Source organism: Apiospora kogelbergensis, assembly GCF_038363985.1.
Source record: "Apiospora kogelbergensis strain CBS 113332 chromosome Unknown utg000001l_segment0_segment0, whole genome shotgun sequence".
NCBI lineage: Eukaryota > Fungi > Ascomycota > Sordariomycetes > Amphisphaeriales > Apiosporaceae > Apiospora > Apiospora kogelbergensis.
Window position 1 is genome coordinate 4,890,699 of NW_027117418.1, and position 17,471 is coordinate 4,908,169.

The 17,471-nt window shown below is 53.6% G+C and overlaps 7 protein-coding genes across 7 annotated transcripts; 6 read left to right on the forward strand and 1 right to left on the reverse strand.

The window, feature by feature from the left end:
• Positions 1-938: 938 nt before the first annotated feature.
• On the forward strand, positions 939-4,614 carry PG998_001560 (uncharacterized protein; the record flags this gene model as incomplete). Its single annotated transcript, XM_066868378.1, has 3 exons — positions 939-1,110; positions 1,263-1,937; positions 1,985-4,614. 3 exons carry the CDS (start codon positions 939-941, stop codon positions 4,612-4,614), a joined length of 3,477 nt encoding a protein of 1,158 aa, XP_066736793.1.
• A 355-nt stretch (positions 4,615-4,969) lies between these two features.
• PG998_001561 (uncharacterized protein) lies at positions 4,970-5,455 on the reverse strand (the record flags this gene model as incomplete). Its single annotated transcript, XM_066868379.1, has 1 exon — positions 4,970-5,455. The coding sequence occupies one exon, from the start codon at positions 5,453-5,455 to the stop codon at positions 4,970-4,972; it is 486 nt and encodes a 161-aa protein (XP_066736794.1).
• Positions 5,456-7,218: 1,763 nt separating this feature from the next.
• PG998_001562 (uncharacterized protein) lies at positions 7,219-8,955 on the forward strand (the record flags this gene model as incomplete). The annotated part of the gene is made up of 5 exons (XM_066868380.1): positions 7,219-7,378; positions 7,442-7,480; positions 7,542-8,500; positions 8,596-8,671; positions 8,753-8,955. 5 exons carry the CDS (start codon positions 7,219-7,221, stop codon positions 8,953-8,955), a joined length of 1,437 nt encoding a protein of 478 aa, XP_066736795.1.
• Positions 8,956-9,765: 810 nt separating this feature from the next.
• PG998_001563 (Major facilitator superfamily transporter) lies at positions 9,766-11,719 on the forward strand (the record flags this gene model as incomplete). Its single annotated transcript, XM_066868381.1, has 2 exons — positions 9,766-10,457; positions 10,522-11,719. The coding sequence occupies 2 exons, from the start codon at positions 9,766-9,768 to the stop codon at positions 11,717-11,719; spliced, it is 1,890 nt and encodes a 629-aa protein (XP_066736796.1).
• Positions 11,720-12,258: 539 nt separating this feature from the next.
• On the forward strand, positions 12,259-12,594 carry PG998_001564 (uncharacterized protein; the record flags this gene model as incomplete). Its single annotated transcript, XM_066868382.1, has 1 exon — positions 12,259-12,594. One exon carries the CDS (start codon positions 12,259-12,261, stop codon positions 12,592-12,594), a length of 336 nt encoding a protein of 111 aa, XP_066736797.1.
• Positions 12,595-13,601: 1,007 nt separating this feature from the next.
• Positions 13,602-14,098, forward strand: PG998_001565 (uncharacterized protein; the record flags this gene model as incomplete). Its single annotated transcript, XM_066868383.1, has 2 exons — positions 13,602-13,857; positions 13,953-14,098. The coding sequence occupies 2 exons, from the start codon at positions 13,602-13,604 to the stop codon at positions 14,096-14,098; spliced, it is 402 nt and encodes a 133-aa protein (XP_066736798.1).
• A 495-nt stretch (positions 14,099-14,593) lies between these two features.
• PG998_001566 (uncharacterized protein) lies at positions 14,594-15,569 on the forward strand (the record flags this gene model as incomplete). Its single annotated transcript, XM_066868384.1, has 2 exons — positions 14,594-14,679; positions 14,816-15,569. The coding sequence occupies 2 exons, from the start codon at positions 14,594-14,596 to the stop codon at positions 15,567-15,569; spliced, it is 840 nt and encodes a 279-aa protein (XP_066736799.1).
• Between the last annotated feature and the right edge of the window lie 1,902 nt (positions 15,570-17,471).

Sequence of the window (17,471 nt, forward strand, 5' to 3'; positions counted from 1 at the left end):
GCGAGCCCTGCAAGTTTTGTTTGCGCCCTGGTTTTGGGTTTATTTCTTCGACGGACGAGGCGGCAGGCAAAGTGCCCCTTTCGAATGGCTTTAGGACTTACGAAGCTCATGTTTGGAACGTAATAATTCTTTTTTTCTTCTTCTTCCGGTTTAGGAATAACGAAGTTCTTGTTTCCCCAATCGCCAACAGGCCGGGGAATGATGTATAATAGAACGACACAGAACCTGTTTGTTTGAGCGTGTGGATGTGGGATGATTTGGAATGATTTTCCGTCTCGTTGGATTAGGGGGAAAGGGGAAGGGTGGGAGAGGAGGAAGGAGAAGGCGGAGCAGGCGGGTGGTTCATTATATACTGCACTTGGGGGATTCCTCCATTGGTGGTCTGGTTGGGCGCGTCGGCGTTTCCCACTTGGACCCGTCTGTCGCGAGCGACTCGGTTCAGCGGTCTTGGTTCTGGTTTTTGGCTAAGGAAAATTTCTGAAGTTCCTTGAGGTGGTTTCGACTCGTAAAAGAAATGCATTGGGTTGAAAGTCTGATCATACTGTGTCCCTTGGCTAAGAATCGTGAACTTGAAGTACTTAGCACAGCTAGTTCGCAGTAAAATGCAAATCCGCGATATAACTGTTCCCTTTGAATACTGCATTCCCAGTGTTCATGCGTGATATCCAGTTGTAGAACTGACCATCTTTGTCCACATTGCATGCGGGGCAACCCGGCCGCAGCCCCGTATCCTCTCCCCAGTGAGTTGAGTCAATATCAAGGTAACAAACAATGCCAAAGACCCCGCCTCAAGTAGAAAACATTGGGCACCATCTCTTTTAGATTTCTCAACTAGCTATTGGCATTGGATACCGGCTCATCCGCTTTCCCACTCAGAAATCCAGCTCGCGTCTAGACTACGTACGTCCTGCCACTTGTTTCTCGGCTCGGAGGTCAAAATGCCGGTTCCGACGGTGGCCAGTTACATATCGCAGTTCTACCCAATCGGTAACACACCGGCTGTCTGCCTGACCCGCGGCCTGCCCCAAGGGGTCGACGCCGACATCTTGCTCCTTGGATCAGGAGATCTTCGTAACATTCTCTACACAGCCTACGCAAATGTCGGGCTTCGTATGTCTCGTTGAGTGCATCACTGGCGAACGATAGCTAACATGGCTCAGCTCCCCGCAAACTCCACTTCACGTGCTGTGACATCGAAAGTGCAGTGGCAGGCAAGTAGAACCCCTGGCGCTCGTAACTCTGATGTTCTAACGCAATTGCAGGGAGGAATGTTTTGCTTCTGTCACTCATTATAGAAGGAGATGATAAACATGACTCCAGTGTCTTGTGGAACATCTACTATGATCTCTATCTGACCAAGGCCTCCGCAGTCGTTCTCGAGGCCCAGCTAGAGAAACTGCTTGCAATTTCCAGTTCTCTAGAGGCATGGCGTCAGAGCCAATATGGCAAGGCTGTTTCTTTCTGTGACGAAGGATCCCTAAGCTTTGCCAGAGATTTCTGGACTAAATGTCTGAAGGCAGCTAGAGCCGCCGACAAGCCTGCGTTTGAGAAGGAATTGCGGAGAACCCAACAGCTGGACGACGAAGGGGGGGTTAACTTCATGTTGACAGGCATTCGATCGGCTTCTCCAGTCGCACTCCATGCTTTGAAAATACTCCCTCATACTCACAGCGAGTACTGGAAAATAGGTAGTCTTACCGAGTCGAATGTTCAATTGCCAAATCCTCTCATGGGCGGTATCCTATCGAAACACACGCTACTTCACCGAGCAACAGATCCTGTTCTTGGATTTCATCTAGCTCCAGCCGTCGCAAAACTCGCTCCTGGTTCGCCTCTTGAACCCAAAGGCCAGAGTCAAGGAATGGGGCAACTGGTCCAAGCTGCTACAACCCAGTTCCGAGAGTGGGTTGGTGCCTTCCAGAATCAACTGAAGCTCGGTGTGAACGTGACATTTGCAATCGCGGATGCGCTCAACTTTGCCAAGCCTTGAAGGATGCTAGAGTCGCTAGCAACAATGCTGCAACAGTGTATCGCCGTCAGTTCGATATGTCTGGATATGAGTTGGATCTGGATGCTTACTCCTCTTTGGACAACAAGGGCCTTCTCTTCGATGTCGTGGACACGTCGAACCTCGCAGACCACCTCGGCGCTGTGAACCTTTTAGTATCGGCTTCTCCTCTACTGAAACCGGTCTGCAGCTCGACCCTGTATATCGAAACCCTAATGAAAGGGGCGAATCGCCGTCAAGCTGAGTTGGATGATCTGCTTCTCGGCCACGCGCCCATGTCATCTCTCATCTTAGGTGTAAGCGCGGTGGATTCATGGACTAACGCCACTTCCATATCCTCTGTGGATGCATTTGTGATCGGGGCGATCTACAACAAGAAGAACCAAGATCATCTCCATTCCAGGATCGCTTGGAAACGCGACTGTTCTGCCTTGATCTCGGGCGGCCCAGCTCCAATGCTCTACGTTGACCCCGCAGTGCTGAGTAGTGTCTTCTTCAGCATGTATCATCACATGTTTGAGTACGAAGACCCATCCGGCTTCATGGGGGCTTCCGAAGATGAGATGCTCATATCAATGCGGAAGAGCGCCTATCCAAGATATCATCGTGGCAGCCTAGTTGCCCTCCTCAAGCATGCCCGCACAACCATTGACACCGACTGGCCACTTGTCTATCGGTCTTTGAAAGACATGATTAGCAGTGACCACAAATTACTTCTTGGTAGTCTCTACGTGCAAGAACTGGCCGTCTTTATGCACACGATGGGAATCTTCACTGATGAGTGGCTACAGAAGCAGATCAAACGAGATTCTAAAGCCGACGACTTTAACGCGTGGAATGTTGTTCCTGAAACTGTCGCTGTGACCTTGGTAGTACCAAGGGCTCGTTTCGACAAGATCTATATTGCAGATCCTTCGAAGAAATGTGCACCGACCCTCCAAGTTGGGCTTTCATCAAGTAGGCCAGACCAGTGGAAAAGCTTATTCGCTGGCGTGCAGCTTGCATTTGGAAGCCTCAAGCCTCAATACCATCCAAGAGAGGATGCCTTCCAAGTGTCTCTCGAACCGGATTTCAGTGGGTGGAGCGGAAGTTCGAATATTGTAGCCTCGTTGATGGTGCCAACTGCCCTTTTACAGGCTGAGCCCGGATCGGCCCGGATCAGTCTTAGGATTCAAACGACAGCGCAATCTTTGTCTGTCTATGGGAATGCCGGGTTTGGTCCCGAGATGATAGTCTACGAGACGAATCTGGCGGATGCTGCACATGTCTTCGTTACAAAGAAGCTGCCTGGATTGCCTGCGCTGGAATCTAAACCCGATAGTCAAGTCCAACAACCCACGAGCGGCACAAAGCAACCGTTTCAAATCACCGCAGATGTGGATGTTAACTCGGCAAGACTGATTTCACTCACTGGACATGTCGACATCACCACTGATGAAGGAAAGAAACTCTTGGCCGACAAAGTACCAATCGAACTACGGCAAAGTTCACCGTTTACAATCGAAATTGTCTTTGGCAAGGATATTCTAGTCCTCCCAATCACATATCCAGTACCCGTTGACCAAGGAGCCAGCAAAACGAGGGTTGCGCGGAAGTCTTCGTATGTTGAAGTCATCGCGCCACTCGCAGATCCCTTAAAGTCCAAGGCCCTGGCGAGTTACCTCTATCCGATGACCACCGGGCCCAATGCTATACCGATCGCACTGAATGGCCAAAACCTCGGGCTGGACGGGCTACCGATCGTCAACTTAGACACAGAGCATAAGCACTTTAACCAGTGGCTGATCACTTTGACCTCCCACCATTTCTCCGTCCGGGAGAAACGCCTGCGGGATACGGGCAAGACCCCTGAGGGCTGCACCACAGACTTGCGTGTTAACTTCAAAGAGTCAATTTTCACTATGTTCATGCTAGCATCCGGTCTCCAAGGTGGTCAAACGGGCCTCTTCTCCCTCAATCAGCCTGACAAGGGCATCTGCATTCTGATCATTATCCAGTGCATCCGCATTGACACCGCTGCAGGCTCGGTGGTCTTAGATGCTGCTATTTTGCCGCTTACTCTTGACCTTGTCCTATCGAAAAAGCTGGAGGAGTTCTTCCTTGTCATGCGTGAGCTTGAGATATGTGCGATCAACGTGAACGACGAGGAACTCCGTCTCTGGAAGCAGGCCATCCCCGACATGGTGGAACGGTGTCGTACCTGGAACCACACCACGGAATGCGAGTATAAGAAGGCCGGCGCCCAGATTCCACTGAGCCTGGAGATGGGTGAACAGTTCCTCTGCAGCTGCGGCCAGGGCAAGCTGCCCAAGAAGTACACGAAGCTTCCGGAGTGGAAGAATGCCTCCAAGTACATGGTACGTGCGGCCATCAGCCCTGCATTCTCGGTGCCCTTTGTCGAGGACATCGTGGATATGTCGACGTTAGCACCGCTCGGGCAAGACATGCAGCAGATGGATATATCGGAGAAGTGCCGCGGCTGTGGCAAGACCCGGAAAGCGGACGGTGGCAAGCTGATGCAGTGTTCCCGATGCAAGGAAGTCGCTTATTGTTCCAAGGAGTGCCAGAAGGCGGATTGGAAGAAGCATCGCCAAGAGTGTACTTGAATTTGACACAAGTCACTGGATTGGCCAGTCACGGTGCCTGCGCCGTGGACGGTAGCCAACTTCCTTAATGGAGTGCCACTGAATGGATTAACAACCATGAGATGCACTACGGTTGGGAAATTGTACCGCGTCTCATGTGTCAATTGAAAACAGAATGTCGCTGCTTTAATCAGTCTGAACTATCCGAAGCGAGTTATACTCTACAATAACGCCTTTGCCCAATGCCCAATGCCCGATCCCTAGTATCCAAATGCTGAAGATTCAATGTAGCTTCCTGTATCCTACATCGCCAAGTATAACAACGCTTTGACTCGTTGTCCTTTCCTTGTTGTTACAGAGGCACCTATTCCACACCTTACTCGATTCTGACCCTCTCGCCGTCCAATCCCTCGTACACTTCTCCACGGCGAATCCAAGTGAGCAATCGGCTGTTTGATCGCCTGTGCCTTCTCGGCTTCTTCTCGGCCTTTGCTGCTGCGTGGTGCTTGGCCTTCAAGCCGACATCTTGGGTCCTCGTGCCAAAGCGACATATCCGGTCCCCGATGTGCCACCATATGCCTTGCTTCTTGGCCCGGGCGAGCTCGAAGAAGTTGTAGAAGCGACTGGCTAGCTCTCTGGGGATGCTGCTCGGGAATACGGACTTGATGTTTTCACTAATCGTGATGATGGTCGCGGCAATGCCTGCGTAACCTGTCCAGCCGGAGAAGAGGCCGTCAAAGAGGCTGTTGAACCGCTGATACCAGAGGATATTGGAGCGCCCACATGAGGGGCAGCAGACCTGCTGCTTCTTGTTGCTGTTGGTATGTTGCTTGGTGGTGGTGGCTTTGTGGAGCGAAGGCATGATTTGATTTAATTATGAAGTTGTGAGGCCGCTTTGCTATGGGAATCGCTGATTTGGTAGGCTCTCGTAGTGTTAAGATAGGTCTTCGAAAAGATGTTGGAAACGAAGAAAGAGTTGAGATGTCGGATATTATACAGAATGTGTTGCTTCGAAACCTGTCTTGTAGATAGACGGTACGGGTCGCTTGACTTTGCAATGACTTCTCTCAACTTACCTTCAGGACCTCGTCGAGGACACCTATTTATGAGCAAAATCGACTTGAAGGCAGGCGAGGCCCGTTACACGAGGCTTCTTCTATCCTCGGATATCCTCTTCCCAGCATCGCAGGGAAGCCCCCGGCAAGAAGCAAGAGGACCGGCGCTAGGCCGTCAGCCGGCGTCAGGCACCAATGGAGTCACGGACCCCTAGATGGCCGCGTCGCTGTCTCTAGCGGCCCGAATGGTTTACCTGGGCCCGGCAAGAGAAAAAAACGATGACGACTTCGTCCTTATCGATCTTCGATTGAGCCTCTGATCAGCCCTATGCGCTGCAATCAGCTGCTATCGAGGGCTATCGAGGGCTATCGAGGGCAACGCCCCGTTTCGTTTCCCACAAGGCTGCCCCTGCCCCTGCCCCTGCCCCTGCCTCTTGTGCCTGGATTATCTGCCGCTGCTGGCTAGGCGCACCGCGCGGCCCGCCCGCCCTGAAGAAGCCGCCGTTTGAACCTTTGGGCCAAGGACGAACAGGTGAGGGGGCTCGTAGGGGCGCCTGTCAAGCAGTTCGAGATGCCACCGTGGGACTTACAGGAAATTGCCAAAGAGAAAATGAAGACGAAGGAAAAAAAACCCAGTCAGATGGCCAGTGGGACGTCCAATCGGCGTAACACGCTTGGCCTCTAGTCGAGGCAGCAAAGTTTTTTTTTCTTCGTTCTTTCTTGGTCTGCGAAACATGACTCCATTCCCAAATCGCTCGATCTGGGGAGCTTCGACCCGTAACTCAGCCGAGATTAAATTCTCGTAACGACTGATGAGTCTACATGGGAGTGAGGCTCTTTAGCAATGTGGGATTGCATCCTATTCGTCGACACTACTGCGATCTATTCTGTTTGTTTCATGAGTGCCCGAAAAGTTGCGTGATCAATTTGCTCGTGGCGTTGATGCACCTCGAGATCACGGCCTTTCTCTTTTTTTGCTGGTGAAGAGGCTAAGAGTGCAGCGAGTGAATCAAGCCCCGCATTGGGCAGGATCCGGCCATACACGCCAATCGTCGGGAGAATCATGGGCGCTGTGTCTGATTCACTGTCAATCACTCGGTTCGGTACTATTCGACAGTGAATCGGCACCTCTCCGACGCCATGCTAGTTGCTGTATGTCTCTACTGCTAAGATAACAGCCAAGCTCTCCAACATTTGAACTCCAAATATTGCCTGTATCAGGTGTAGCGTCGTGTCTACTTATCTATCCAAAGACCTACAATACTCCTCAAGGACACGCATGACATGGTACGGTATTGGACACCCGCCTTGGCATCTCGAGAGTCTCTGCAATTTTAGTCAGCTCTCCCCTCGTCCGGTTCTGCCCCGGCACTCTTATCACCCAAATGCGGGGGAGCTGCCACATGACGTCTGGATAGGGGGAGAGTCCTTTCGGTAGGGACCGACAGCAGCTAAGATGGTCATATATGAGTCGCCACGCGGGGAGAACATGGAGAAAGCAATGCCTTCGTCGGGTTTGTCTACATTTGATCCCATCTACTCCGGATAACCTGTTCTTCACTTGTGTATAATGTCCAACGAAAAGGAAGCCGTGGGCAAAGGCCCTGTACTGGTTCAGGATGGGGATGCCGCTCTTCAGTATGTCAATGCGGGCGAAATGACCGAGATGACACGAGAGGATGAGAAGAGCCTACTGCGAAAAATCGATCTCAGGATCGTCCCCTTGATGTGTATGTATTTATATAAGAATGCCTCTGTGTGAATGATGCACAAGTAGCTAATGAAGCTCGTAGTTGGATGCTACTTCTTGCAATACCTAGACAAGACATTGAGTGCGTATCACTGGATGAGTAGGCCAAAATGAAAGACATCTTAAAACCTAACAATGTTCAGTCAACTATGCCAACGTCATGGGGCTGAGGAAAGATACTAGCATCACCGGGGATCAGTACTCCGAGTTGGCGACCGTGTTCTATGTCACATACCTGGCATTCGAATTCCCGACGGCCTACCTGATGCAGAGGCTGCCTACCGCCAAGTTCCTGGGCGTCAATGTCTGTCTGTGGGGTCTCATGGTCACTTGTAACTCAACCTCGCACAGCTGGGCCGGTCTCGTCTCCTTGCGGGTTCTTCTGGGGTGTTTTGAGGCCTCGGTGGCACCCGCCCTGATCCTGATCACGACCATGTGGTACAAGAAGTCGGAGCAGCCGCCGCGGGTCGGGTTCTGGTACGTCGGCACGGGCGTGGCCAAGATCGTGGGCGCGCTCACTTCCTTTGGCTTCCAGCACTACACCCGTGCCGACTTTAAATCGTGGCAGGTCATGTTCCTGGTGTGGGGGCTCGCGACCATCGCCGTCGGGGTCCTGGTGCTGCTGTTCATGCCCGACAACCCGATGACGGCGCGGCTATCGGAGCAGGAGAAGCGCTGGGCCATCGAGCGCCTGCGCACCAACATGACGGGCGTCGAGAACAAGCACTTCAAGCCGCCGCAGTTCCTCGAGTGCCTCGCCGACCCCCAGACCTACTTGCTCGCGCTCATGGTCCTCACGTCCAACATCCCCAACGGCTTCATCAGCAGCTACCAGGCCACGGTCATCCAGAGCTTCGGCTGGACGTCCAAGCAGACGGCGCTGCTGTCCATGCCTTCCGGCGCCATTGCCATCCTGTGCACCCTCGGCGCCACTTGGTTCGCGGGGAAGTTCGGGCTTCGCGGACCGGGTATCATTTTGCTTCTGGGGATCGGGTTCTTGGGGAGCTGTTTGATGGCTTTCCTGCCTTCGGAAGGGCATGTTGCAGGAAAGATGGTTGGGAACTATCTGGCGAACTTCATCGGCTCCTCATTACCTTTGATGGTACGTCGATCTTTCTTTTGTTCGTCTACAAAGTGGTGTAGCACCATCGACATATGACGCCGATAGAACCATGCTGAGAAGATGGACTTGTCCAGTACTCGTATGCGGGCGCCAACTACGCGGGCCATACCAAGAAGGTCACCATGAACGCCATTGTCCTCATCTCTTTTTGTAAGTCGTATTTCATTTCCAGGCCGTCCAGCCGGCGCAGGCCGAGTCTTCGGCCGGAGACGTTAACTCAATTGACTTCAGGCGCTGGCAACATCATCGGCCCCCTTACTTTCCGCGAGGAGGACGCGCCCGAGTATATCCCCGCTAAAATCGTCATGGCTGTCACCACGGCCTCGGCGGCCGTCTTGACTGGGATGCTGATGCTCTACTACCGGTGGGAGAACAAGCGGCGGGGCCGACTTCATGCAGGCGAGGTGCATACGGAGAACAGCGAGTTTTTTTGACCTGACCGACCGCGAGAACCACGAGTTTCGTTACGTGTTCTGAGAGGGAAATGGAAAAAGACTGGCGTAGATTAACAAGGCACTGCCGGTATGCATGCACACAGCACAGTAGGTAGCCAAGGCGAGTCCAGCCCAACCGTTATCGTCTTCCCCACCTCGCACTAAACGAGAGTCTCGTCTCCCACTAAATGAGAGTCTCGTCTCCCACTAAACGAGTCTCCCACGGGGTTAGTCCCCGTAATCGCCCAGGGGTCAGGCGGGGTCGACATCTGATTTCCATCTCGCGCCCTTTCGCCTCGCGAATTGATGCTCATGTCGAACCGGCTGCATGGGAGTGTGGACGCTAGGAAAGCGATGCATCGCATGAGATGAGCGTCCAGTTTCGTAATCGAGGCGAAGTGTGCCAGACGAGGCATGTATAGGTCGTGGAGATGGGCTCACCGGTCATCGGCTTGTGTCCTATTGGCCGCTGCCTGCTTCGTAACTCCCTCATTCCCGACGCATCAAGCGGTGGTCGGTAATCCGACGCGCCCTCCCGTGGCGATGGGGGCTCTCTGCCCAAGCGAGCCAAGACTTGACTTGCCCCGAACGAGGAACCCGGGTCCCCGTAGTAAAGAAATCAGCCGGCGACTTTCTTCTCTGTGCGTCCGTTAATCAGTATCAAGTCGGGCTCTGTTGTCGACGTATCCATGCTAGGTCTCGCTCGTCTATAAGAGTTCTGCCATCACTAGAAAACAAACCCTTCCTTGCATCCATAGGCACAGCCACCGCTATTCGTTGGCTCGTCTTGGCTTTCACCCTGAATACGTAATGGCCGAGATCAAGACCGATGAGAAGAAACGGTTGTCCCGCGACATACAGGACGATATCTCGGTCCACGAGTCGTTTGGCAAGAATAGCGTGGAATCATTGCGCGCCCACCCTGAACAGGAAGGCTTCCACAGGCTCTCCCGGCGGCACAGTCGCGCGAGCCAAGTTTCCCGTGCCTCTCACGATACGAACCCGTTAGAGCCCCTGGAGCTCGCCATCTCTGGTGCCTACAGTACGATTGATAACGTGAACGACTATCACCGGGAGGCCGTCTCGCGTGTGCGCACCGGTACCAGTGTGGGTAGCACTGCCTCGCGACCTCCGGACTTCGAGGTATACTTCGAAGATGACGATCCTGATAACCCCAGGTATTGGCCACTATGGTACCGGACGTGGTGCCTTGTTTGCATCTCCTTCACCACTTGGGTCGTCGTATTCTACAGCACCAGTTACACGGCTTCCATCCCTGGTCTCCAAGCCGAGTTCGGCGTCGCCGACACGGCAGTCACGACCTTAGGCGTCACAACATATCTGCTTGGCCTAGCTACGGGAAGTCTGTTCGCAGCTCCGTCTAGCGAGTTGTTTGGACGTCGCCCCGTTTACATAGCAAGTATGGTTGTTTTCACGCTTCTGGTTATCCCCGCATGTCTCGCCACGTCTCTTGAGGAAATCATTGTGGTGCGGTTCTTTGGGTATGTGGCATATCGGTGACACCGTATCTGCATCCATCTTCTCCAAGGCTGACGCAGTTCACAGTGCGGTATTCGGCGCCGTCATGATATCGAACTCGGCGGGGTCTGTAGTGGATATATCGACCGAAGAAACCCGAGCTCTGATCATGTCCCTCTGGAGTATAGCACCAATGAACGGACCGACCACCGGCCCTGTCATAGGTGGCTTCGTTTACCAGTATCTTGGCTGGCGCTGGGACAACTGGCTCGTCCTGGTCCTGGCCGGCGTGGGTACGTTGCTCATGGTCACGGTCAAAGAGACGTACTCGCCCATCGTCCTGCAGAAGAAGGCTGCACGCCTTAGGAAGGAAACCGGCAATGAGAGGTGGTGGTCTCGCTACGATATGAAGAAATCGACTGCCGAACTAATGAAGATCAACCTCATCCGGCCATTCACCTTAGCCTTCACCGAGCCAATTCTTTGGTTCTTCAACCTGTGGATATCGCTGATCTATGGCGTGCTTTACATGTGCTTTGCTGCGTACCCCATCGTGTTTTCGCAGAATCGGGGATGGGGTCCGGGTATAAGTGGTCTCGCCTTCGTCGGGATCGGAACCGGTACGATGATGACAATCTGCGCAGAGCCGTGGCTGAGGAAGATAATCAACACCCATCCCAAAGACCCCGAAACGGGGAAGGTCCCTCCAGAGGCGACGGCCAGAGTCATGATCATAGGGGCCGTCCTGACGCCAATCGGCCAGTTGGTTTTCTCATGGACTTGCCTCCCCGTCACGATACATTGGGCCATCCCCATAGCGTTTGGCATTCCATTCGGAGCGGGCAATACCATTAGCTTCATCTATGGTTCTAATTACTTGGCTGGCGCGTACGGTGTTTACGCGGCCTCGGCCCTGGCCGGCAACGCCGTCACCCGCAGCGTGTTCGGCGGGACGCTGCCCTTGGCGGCGCCGGCCATGTACAAGGCCCTGACGCCGCAGTGGGCCGGGACGCTGATGGGAATCCTCGAGGTCGCCATGATCCCCATTCCCATCATCTTTTACAAGTACGGGGCGAGGATCCGGGCGAAGAGCCCGGTCATTAAGCAGATGAGGGAAGACCAGGAACGCAACGAACGGCGGACCACAGCCAGAGCGCGTCGGCAGGAGAGGAGAGAACTAGCACATCAATCAGAGGAGAAGTCAGCCGGCGGCGAGGCTGTGTTGGATAAGGAAACCGGTGTGTCTCTGGATAGAGACGTGGAGAAGAGAGCCGAGAAGCCATGATAAGTCTAGCAGCGATTGATTCCGGATTCATGTCGAAAAACAGCAGTCTGGGACGAGAACAAAGGCCAGTTTATTCGTACGTAGTGGTGTCCAATTTTGAGGCTCAATAACTTGGGCATATATGCCGACTGCATCCAATTTGATACGTCGTACATGCATGGGAGATGCAGCCCGTATCTTGGGACCCTGCGCCACCATATGCGCCAAGGATTTCTGGTAAGGGCACCTGCTTGCTTGAATGAGGATGCGAGTCACGAATCGACATAAGGTTTGAGTTGAGTTTCTCATACTAATAGCACTGAAATGTTTCCCAAGCACCGGGCAGCCCGGCGACAGCAAGGACGGAACCCCGCATTCTTCATCCTGACATGGCCATTGTTTGCATCTTGTACATTCTGAGAGCAGGCTCTTGACATGAACAGTCACCATAACACATACAGTCAGGAGACATATATATAGCAGACCGACTATCACACCGTTCTTGCTACCTTGGTGGTTTCGCCTACTGTTGACATACTTGACCAAATAACCAGCCATCAATGGCCACCGGCACTAGCCCAGCAGTGCCACCAACAAAGGGCAGCAAGCTCTGGTTCGCCGAGAAGCTGAGCCGGAAGCAGACCATGCTGACCTATGCGCTCGCCACGGTGGCAAGCGGACGCTTACTCTGGATCCTCTCGTCGACAATCGGACAGCGACGACAACATCAGATCTCAATATCCCTTGGAACCTCCAAGCCGGCCCCCGCCCTACCTGTTGCGCAACTGGCGGTATGGGCCGTCTTCTGGCCGGCGGCTTATGTTGGGCTCCGGGCGGGCGAGAGGTGGACGGAGAAGGCGGTTCGGGAAAGTGGGATTGACAGACCGGGCGAGTGAGTGAGTGAGCGAGTGAGTGAGTGAGTAGGCCAGGTGGGCAGAGCGTGGAGGGGAGTGATGTTCTGTGAGATGGTTGAGGACCTCGGGATGATGGGGGTTGTTGGGAGACACTGCCGCCCGAACAGAGTTTCTGGGTCATTTGCTGGGCTGCTTGCGTTCCCGCTAGGCGTGTATCGTGCGCAGGATTCACCAAGATGTGTTCCATTGCAGGAATATGAGCTGGCACAAGCACCGTCAACAGCCTACGGAGAAGATCCATGCCGCTTACTATGGGGGGTCACACGGCCCATCTTTACGGATCTCATGTTGACGGTTACACGGCTCTCGAATGACGATCCTTGATGGATTGGAGGAAGCGAAAGGCGAACAGCAACATAACGTAAAGCAACTAAGCACTGCCAGCACACTGACCAGCTCGTAATGCAAATGTGCAGAGGCGCATGAGAGCATGCAGACTTCCCGCCTGCCCCGCCCGCCGTAGACAAACATGATCCTATCAGGCAAAACGATCTGCTGCTCGCAGGCAGCTTTGCGAGCGAGCCGTTCAGTGTTAGCGGTGCTAGCTATTTTGGTCTCCTAGGCCTGCAGAAACGAGAGCTTTGGTGAAAAATTGAAATATATGCGTGCGCATGGCCTGCGTAACGTCGTACACGCGTTCTAGAACCGCGGAAGCTCGTATTGATTTGAGACGCACAAGCCAAGTCAAGTGCCCAGTGACGTTATGGAAGAAAGGCGAGCAGCACGGAGTGAGGCAGTGGGCAGGGCGGTTGGGCGGGCACTGTTCCAGTGAGGCTAAAACTACATCCCTATAGATATAAAGAGGAGCGATGCCGATCTGCTGGAGCACCGGTGAAGTCTAAGGACCGCATCAATCCACGGGTCCATTCTTAGCAAGGAACGAAGCAGAATTATAATAGTTCCAGTAATCGAATATCCTCATAGTCCCCTACCTAACGCAACCACTCCTAATTGCTACGTTTCAGCCCAGTCTCCCTACTTTCTTCACCATGCAGCTCATCGTCTTCCTCGCTTCCGCCGCCGCTTTCGCCGCCGGCACGCAAGCGGCGGCGGTCCCGCGTCAAGGCACGGACAACCCTCGCCTCGCCCAGTTCCGCATCTTCTCTGACGTCGGGTGCTCGAACTTGAACGAGGGCTTCTACACCGTCGACAGAGACCAGACCGGCACTTGCTCCCAATTGAACAACGTGCCGGTAGAATCGTTGAAGCTGGAGGGCCAACAGCCGGCCGGTGCTGGCTGTGAGCGTGAGTTTATACTTCCTCCTCTCATCCATTCGTTGTCATCCCCAGCTGGGTAAAGACCGGGCACCGTACTTACTCGCAATGTGCTACTCATCTAGTGCATATCTACTACTCCGAAGACTGCACTGGAAAAGCCGTCACAGCCAACTTGGGCGTTTGCAATGATGCTACGGAAGCAGGCCCGACAGGTGCCGCCCCTACCTGGAACTCGTGGCAGATGGTCTGCCCTTCTCCTTCGGCATAAGAAAGAAACATGGACATGCACTTGACAACATTGGAATAGGCGCATGCATGTATGGATGATTGGCAAAATGACACTTAATCAATAATGACATACGGGCAACCAATGAATAGCAATATGAAGACGTATTCGCTCAAACATCTACTCGACTTATGCGAAGTATGTATGTAGTATTGTACATGCAAGTAGAGGTGCATTGATTGGGTTTTCGCTGTCTAGACTGAAGCAAGCTCCCAAGAAGCAGGCCAGGTGCCAGGCAGCCAGGGTCTCCCCACAAGCCCCGCCACCCATCTCATGTGTAGCGCCCCAGCGCCTCCAGACGCGCGCTGGAACGTGAATTTTAGGCTTTCAACAGCGTCATTGTCGCATTCTGCGTACATCAAGAACCGATATCAGCTTTCCAACATTCTTTGGATCAGCAGGCCGTCTACGAACCGGATACCCGAAAATCCAATCCGTCTACTTTTGCACAACTTCGAACCCCACTCAGATACACCCATGGATAAGGACGACACCAGATCGCCGCCGCCGCGACGGTCGCGACACGACGACTCGGACCACGAGCGCAGCCGGGAACGGAGAAGGTCCAGACGAGACGATCCAGCACGCCCCCTCCGAGCGACGCAGGGAGAGAGAAACATCCGAAATCAGGGATAGTGGTAGACATCGACATCGACGATCGCGATCACCGAGGTCACCGAGGTCACCGAAGCCTCGCAGGCGTTCACGATCTAAGGACGACGAACGAAAGCACCGCAAAGGCAGAGACGGCGACGACAAAACCCGCGACAGCGATGGAGGGAGGGTCAGAGATGGCGGCAGCCGCCGCAGGTCCAGAGACCGCGGCAGCCACGATTCTCGCCGGAGGAGAGACCGCGATGACGAGGACAAGGGCAAGCGCGACAAACAGGTGGTCAGGCGAAGCGGGCCCTTGCCTTCTCAGTCTGATTCATTTGCCGTGACAAACGGCGAGGAGCCGCCAAAACCCAAAGAGCAGCCTAATTTTGGAATCACTGGAACGTTAGCAGCCGCGTCCAACTCCATCGCACAAGCCGACGGCTCCACCATCGTGCTCAAGTACCACGAGCCGCCCGAGGCGCGAAAACCACCGCCCAAGGATGCGTGGAAACTGTTCGTGTTCAAGGGGGCCGACATAATCGATACCATCGAGTTGAGCCACCGCAGCTGCTGGCTCGTGGGTAGAGAGCTGGCCGTGGTCGACATGATCGCTGAACATCCCAGCATCAGCAAACAGCACGCTGTCATACAGTTCCGCTACCAGGAGAAGCGAAACGAGTATGGCGACAAGATTGGCAAAGTTAAGCCGTACCTGCTGGACCTCGAAAGCGCCAACGGCACCATGCTCAACTCGAAGAAGGTCCCGGATAGCCGGTATCTCGAACTGAAGGATAAGGATCTCGTCCAGTTCGGTCAGAGTACTAGGGAATACGTCCTAATGTTCGAGCGCAAGTAGCAGCCTCTTCCAGCTGTGCTATGACTAGAACTGCGTCGCTTTTAGACCCCCTGAAGCACCCTCCCTTGTAATCTAGCATCTGTTCGTATAGATACATCGTGTCCGTCCTTGCACGACCACGGGCGTTTAGTGAGGCTGATCGTCGAATTCTGAGTCACGCCAACGGCAAACATACTTGGCTTCCTTGGTGGGATTGTGCCTACCCACTGCCTCCCCAGGTTGATATTGCAAAGCCTGCGGGTATTCAAGGCTTAATTCTCTTGGCCTTGCTTGGAAAGGGTAGGAGAGACCAATATCGCAGGTCCAACATGGACTGCCATTTTTTTGTCCCATGGAATATCAGAACGCGATCACGGTCGGTTGCGGTCAATATATAGTGCCACAAGGCACAGCCGCTTGGATGTGCAACGTGACCTGCAAGGCAAGACATATCCAATACCGCCACTGCTTCTAGTTTTACCTGCCATTAGCACCTTGTACCTTGCTCTTGTGACTGTTTTCCAGATTTCGACATTTGGATGATTGCATCACCGATGTTACCCAAGAACGAACCTCGTGAGCCCTTCTTCGTGTGGGGGTTGGTGCTGGTAGTCTGACGCTACAATGCAAGCAATTTTGATGCTGCATCGGAAAGTTTCATTGCCGAGTTTCCCTTCTCAACTTTGTCATGGCCCAGATCAACACCATGTTGTGTGAACATGGTATTGGCCCTCTGTGTACAACCGACGACAGTCCGTAGCACTCTGCTCTTGCAGGCATTTTTTTTGGTCCGCCATCTGCTTGCTCCCTCTTTGCTATCTTGATACACGGCCCTCGAGTGACTCACTACTCGGGCGTAGAATGTCTATTCTATTGGATGCTTGCGCGTTATTCCTCCTTGTCTCAACCCTTGGTCGCCACCCTCACTACATTACTAGGCATATTTGAGATATTCTCAATATGTTGGTGAGAAATGCAAGACAGCAGGTAAACACCAAGCTTGATTGGTTGCTTCGCGCCCGTAGATTCGTGGGCGCTATGGAATCGCCAATAGATGATTGAACCCGCCTGCCCGCCTACGCAACCGGCTTATGCGCGTATTCAGATAAGGTTCTCGAGTTAAGCTCCGAACTAGCGGGCTGCTGCCGTCGTGCAACAATCAGCCAGCTCAATGCTGCAATGCTGCAACGCTGCAATGCTGCAATGCAGCAATGCAGAGATGCAGAGATGCAGAGATGCAGAAATGCAGAAATGCAGACAAGAAGTCGCCGCTGTCGAATAAACCGCCCACCGTGGCGTCTACGTTACGGCTAAATCCCAACTGCCGCGTGGGAGACAGAAGCTTAAGTGTTCCTGAGTTAGGAACAGGTAAGTCGTCATCATCGCATTTGGATGCCTTGCCCTGCCCAGAACCCTGCCCCCACCAACTTGCCCATGTCCAGTCAACGTGAGGGCCGTGGGCAGGGAACACCCTGGGGAGTAAGAGAGATCCTGGCTTCCCGCTGCGAGAGCGTGTGAGAGGGTGTGCAGATGGGCGGGACGAGCAGCTTGCTAGGCGACCAACTAACGCCCGTTGTCGCTTAGTCTTGTTCTTTTCGAGGGGGTGTCGGAGGCTCAGCTGGTCCAACCCTCATCACGCACCCTCGCAGCCTTGACTGGAACACCGGTTCATGCTCGAATGTGACAGCCTAGGACCGACCCGTGACACAAGCTTCTATATTCAGTCTGTCCCGACATCGTCGTCTACTCGGCTCTGCTCGTTTTTTCTCTCCCTCTTATTCCTTTTGCGTCGCGCAGACTTGTTTGAACCGGCCCTACTGCTCTGTCAACACTAGCGACAACACCCAGAGTACATACGCAGGACTCCGCTTCTGAATCATCAGACCCTCGAATACCTGGCCATATGTAGTAACGTTCCGTGTT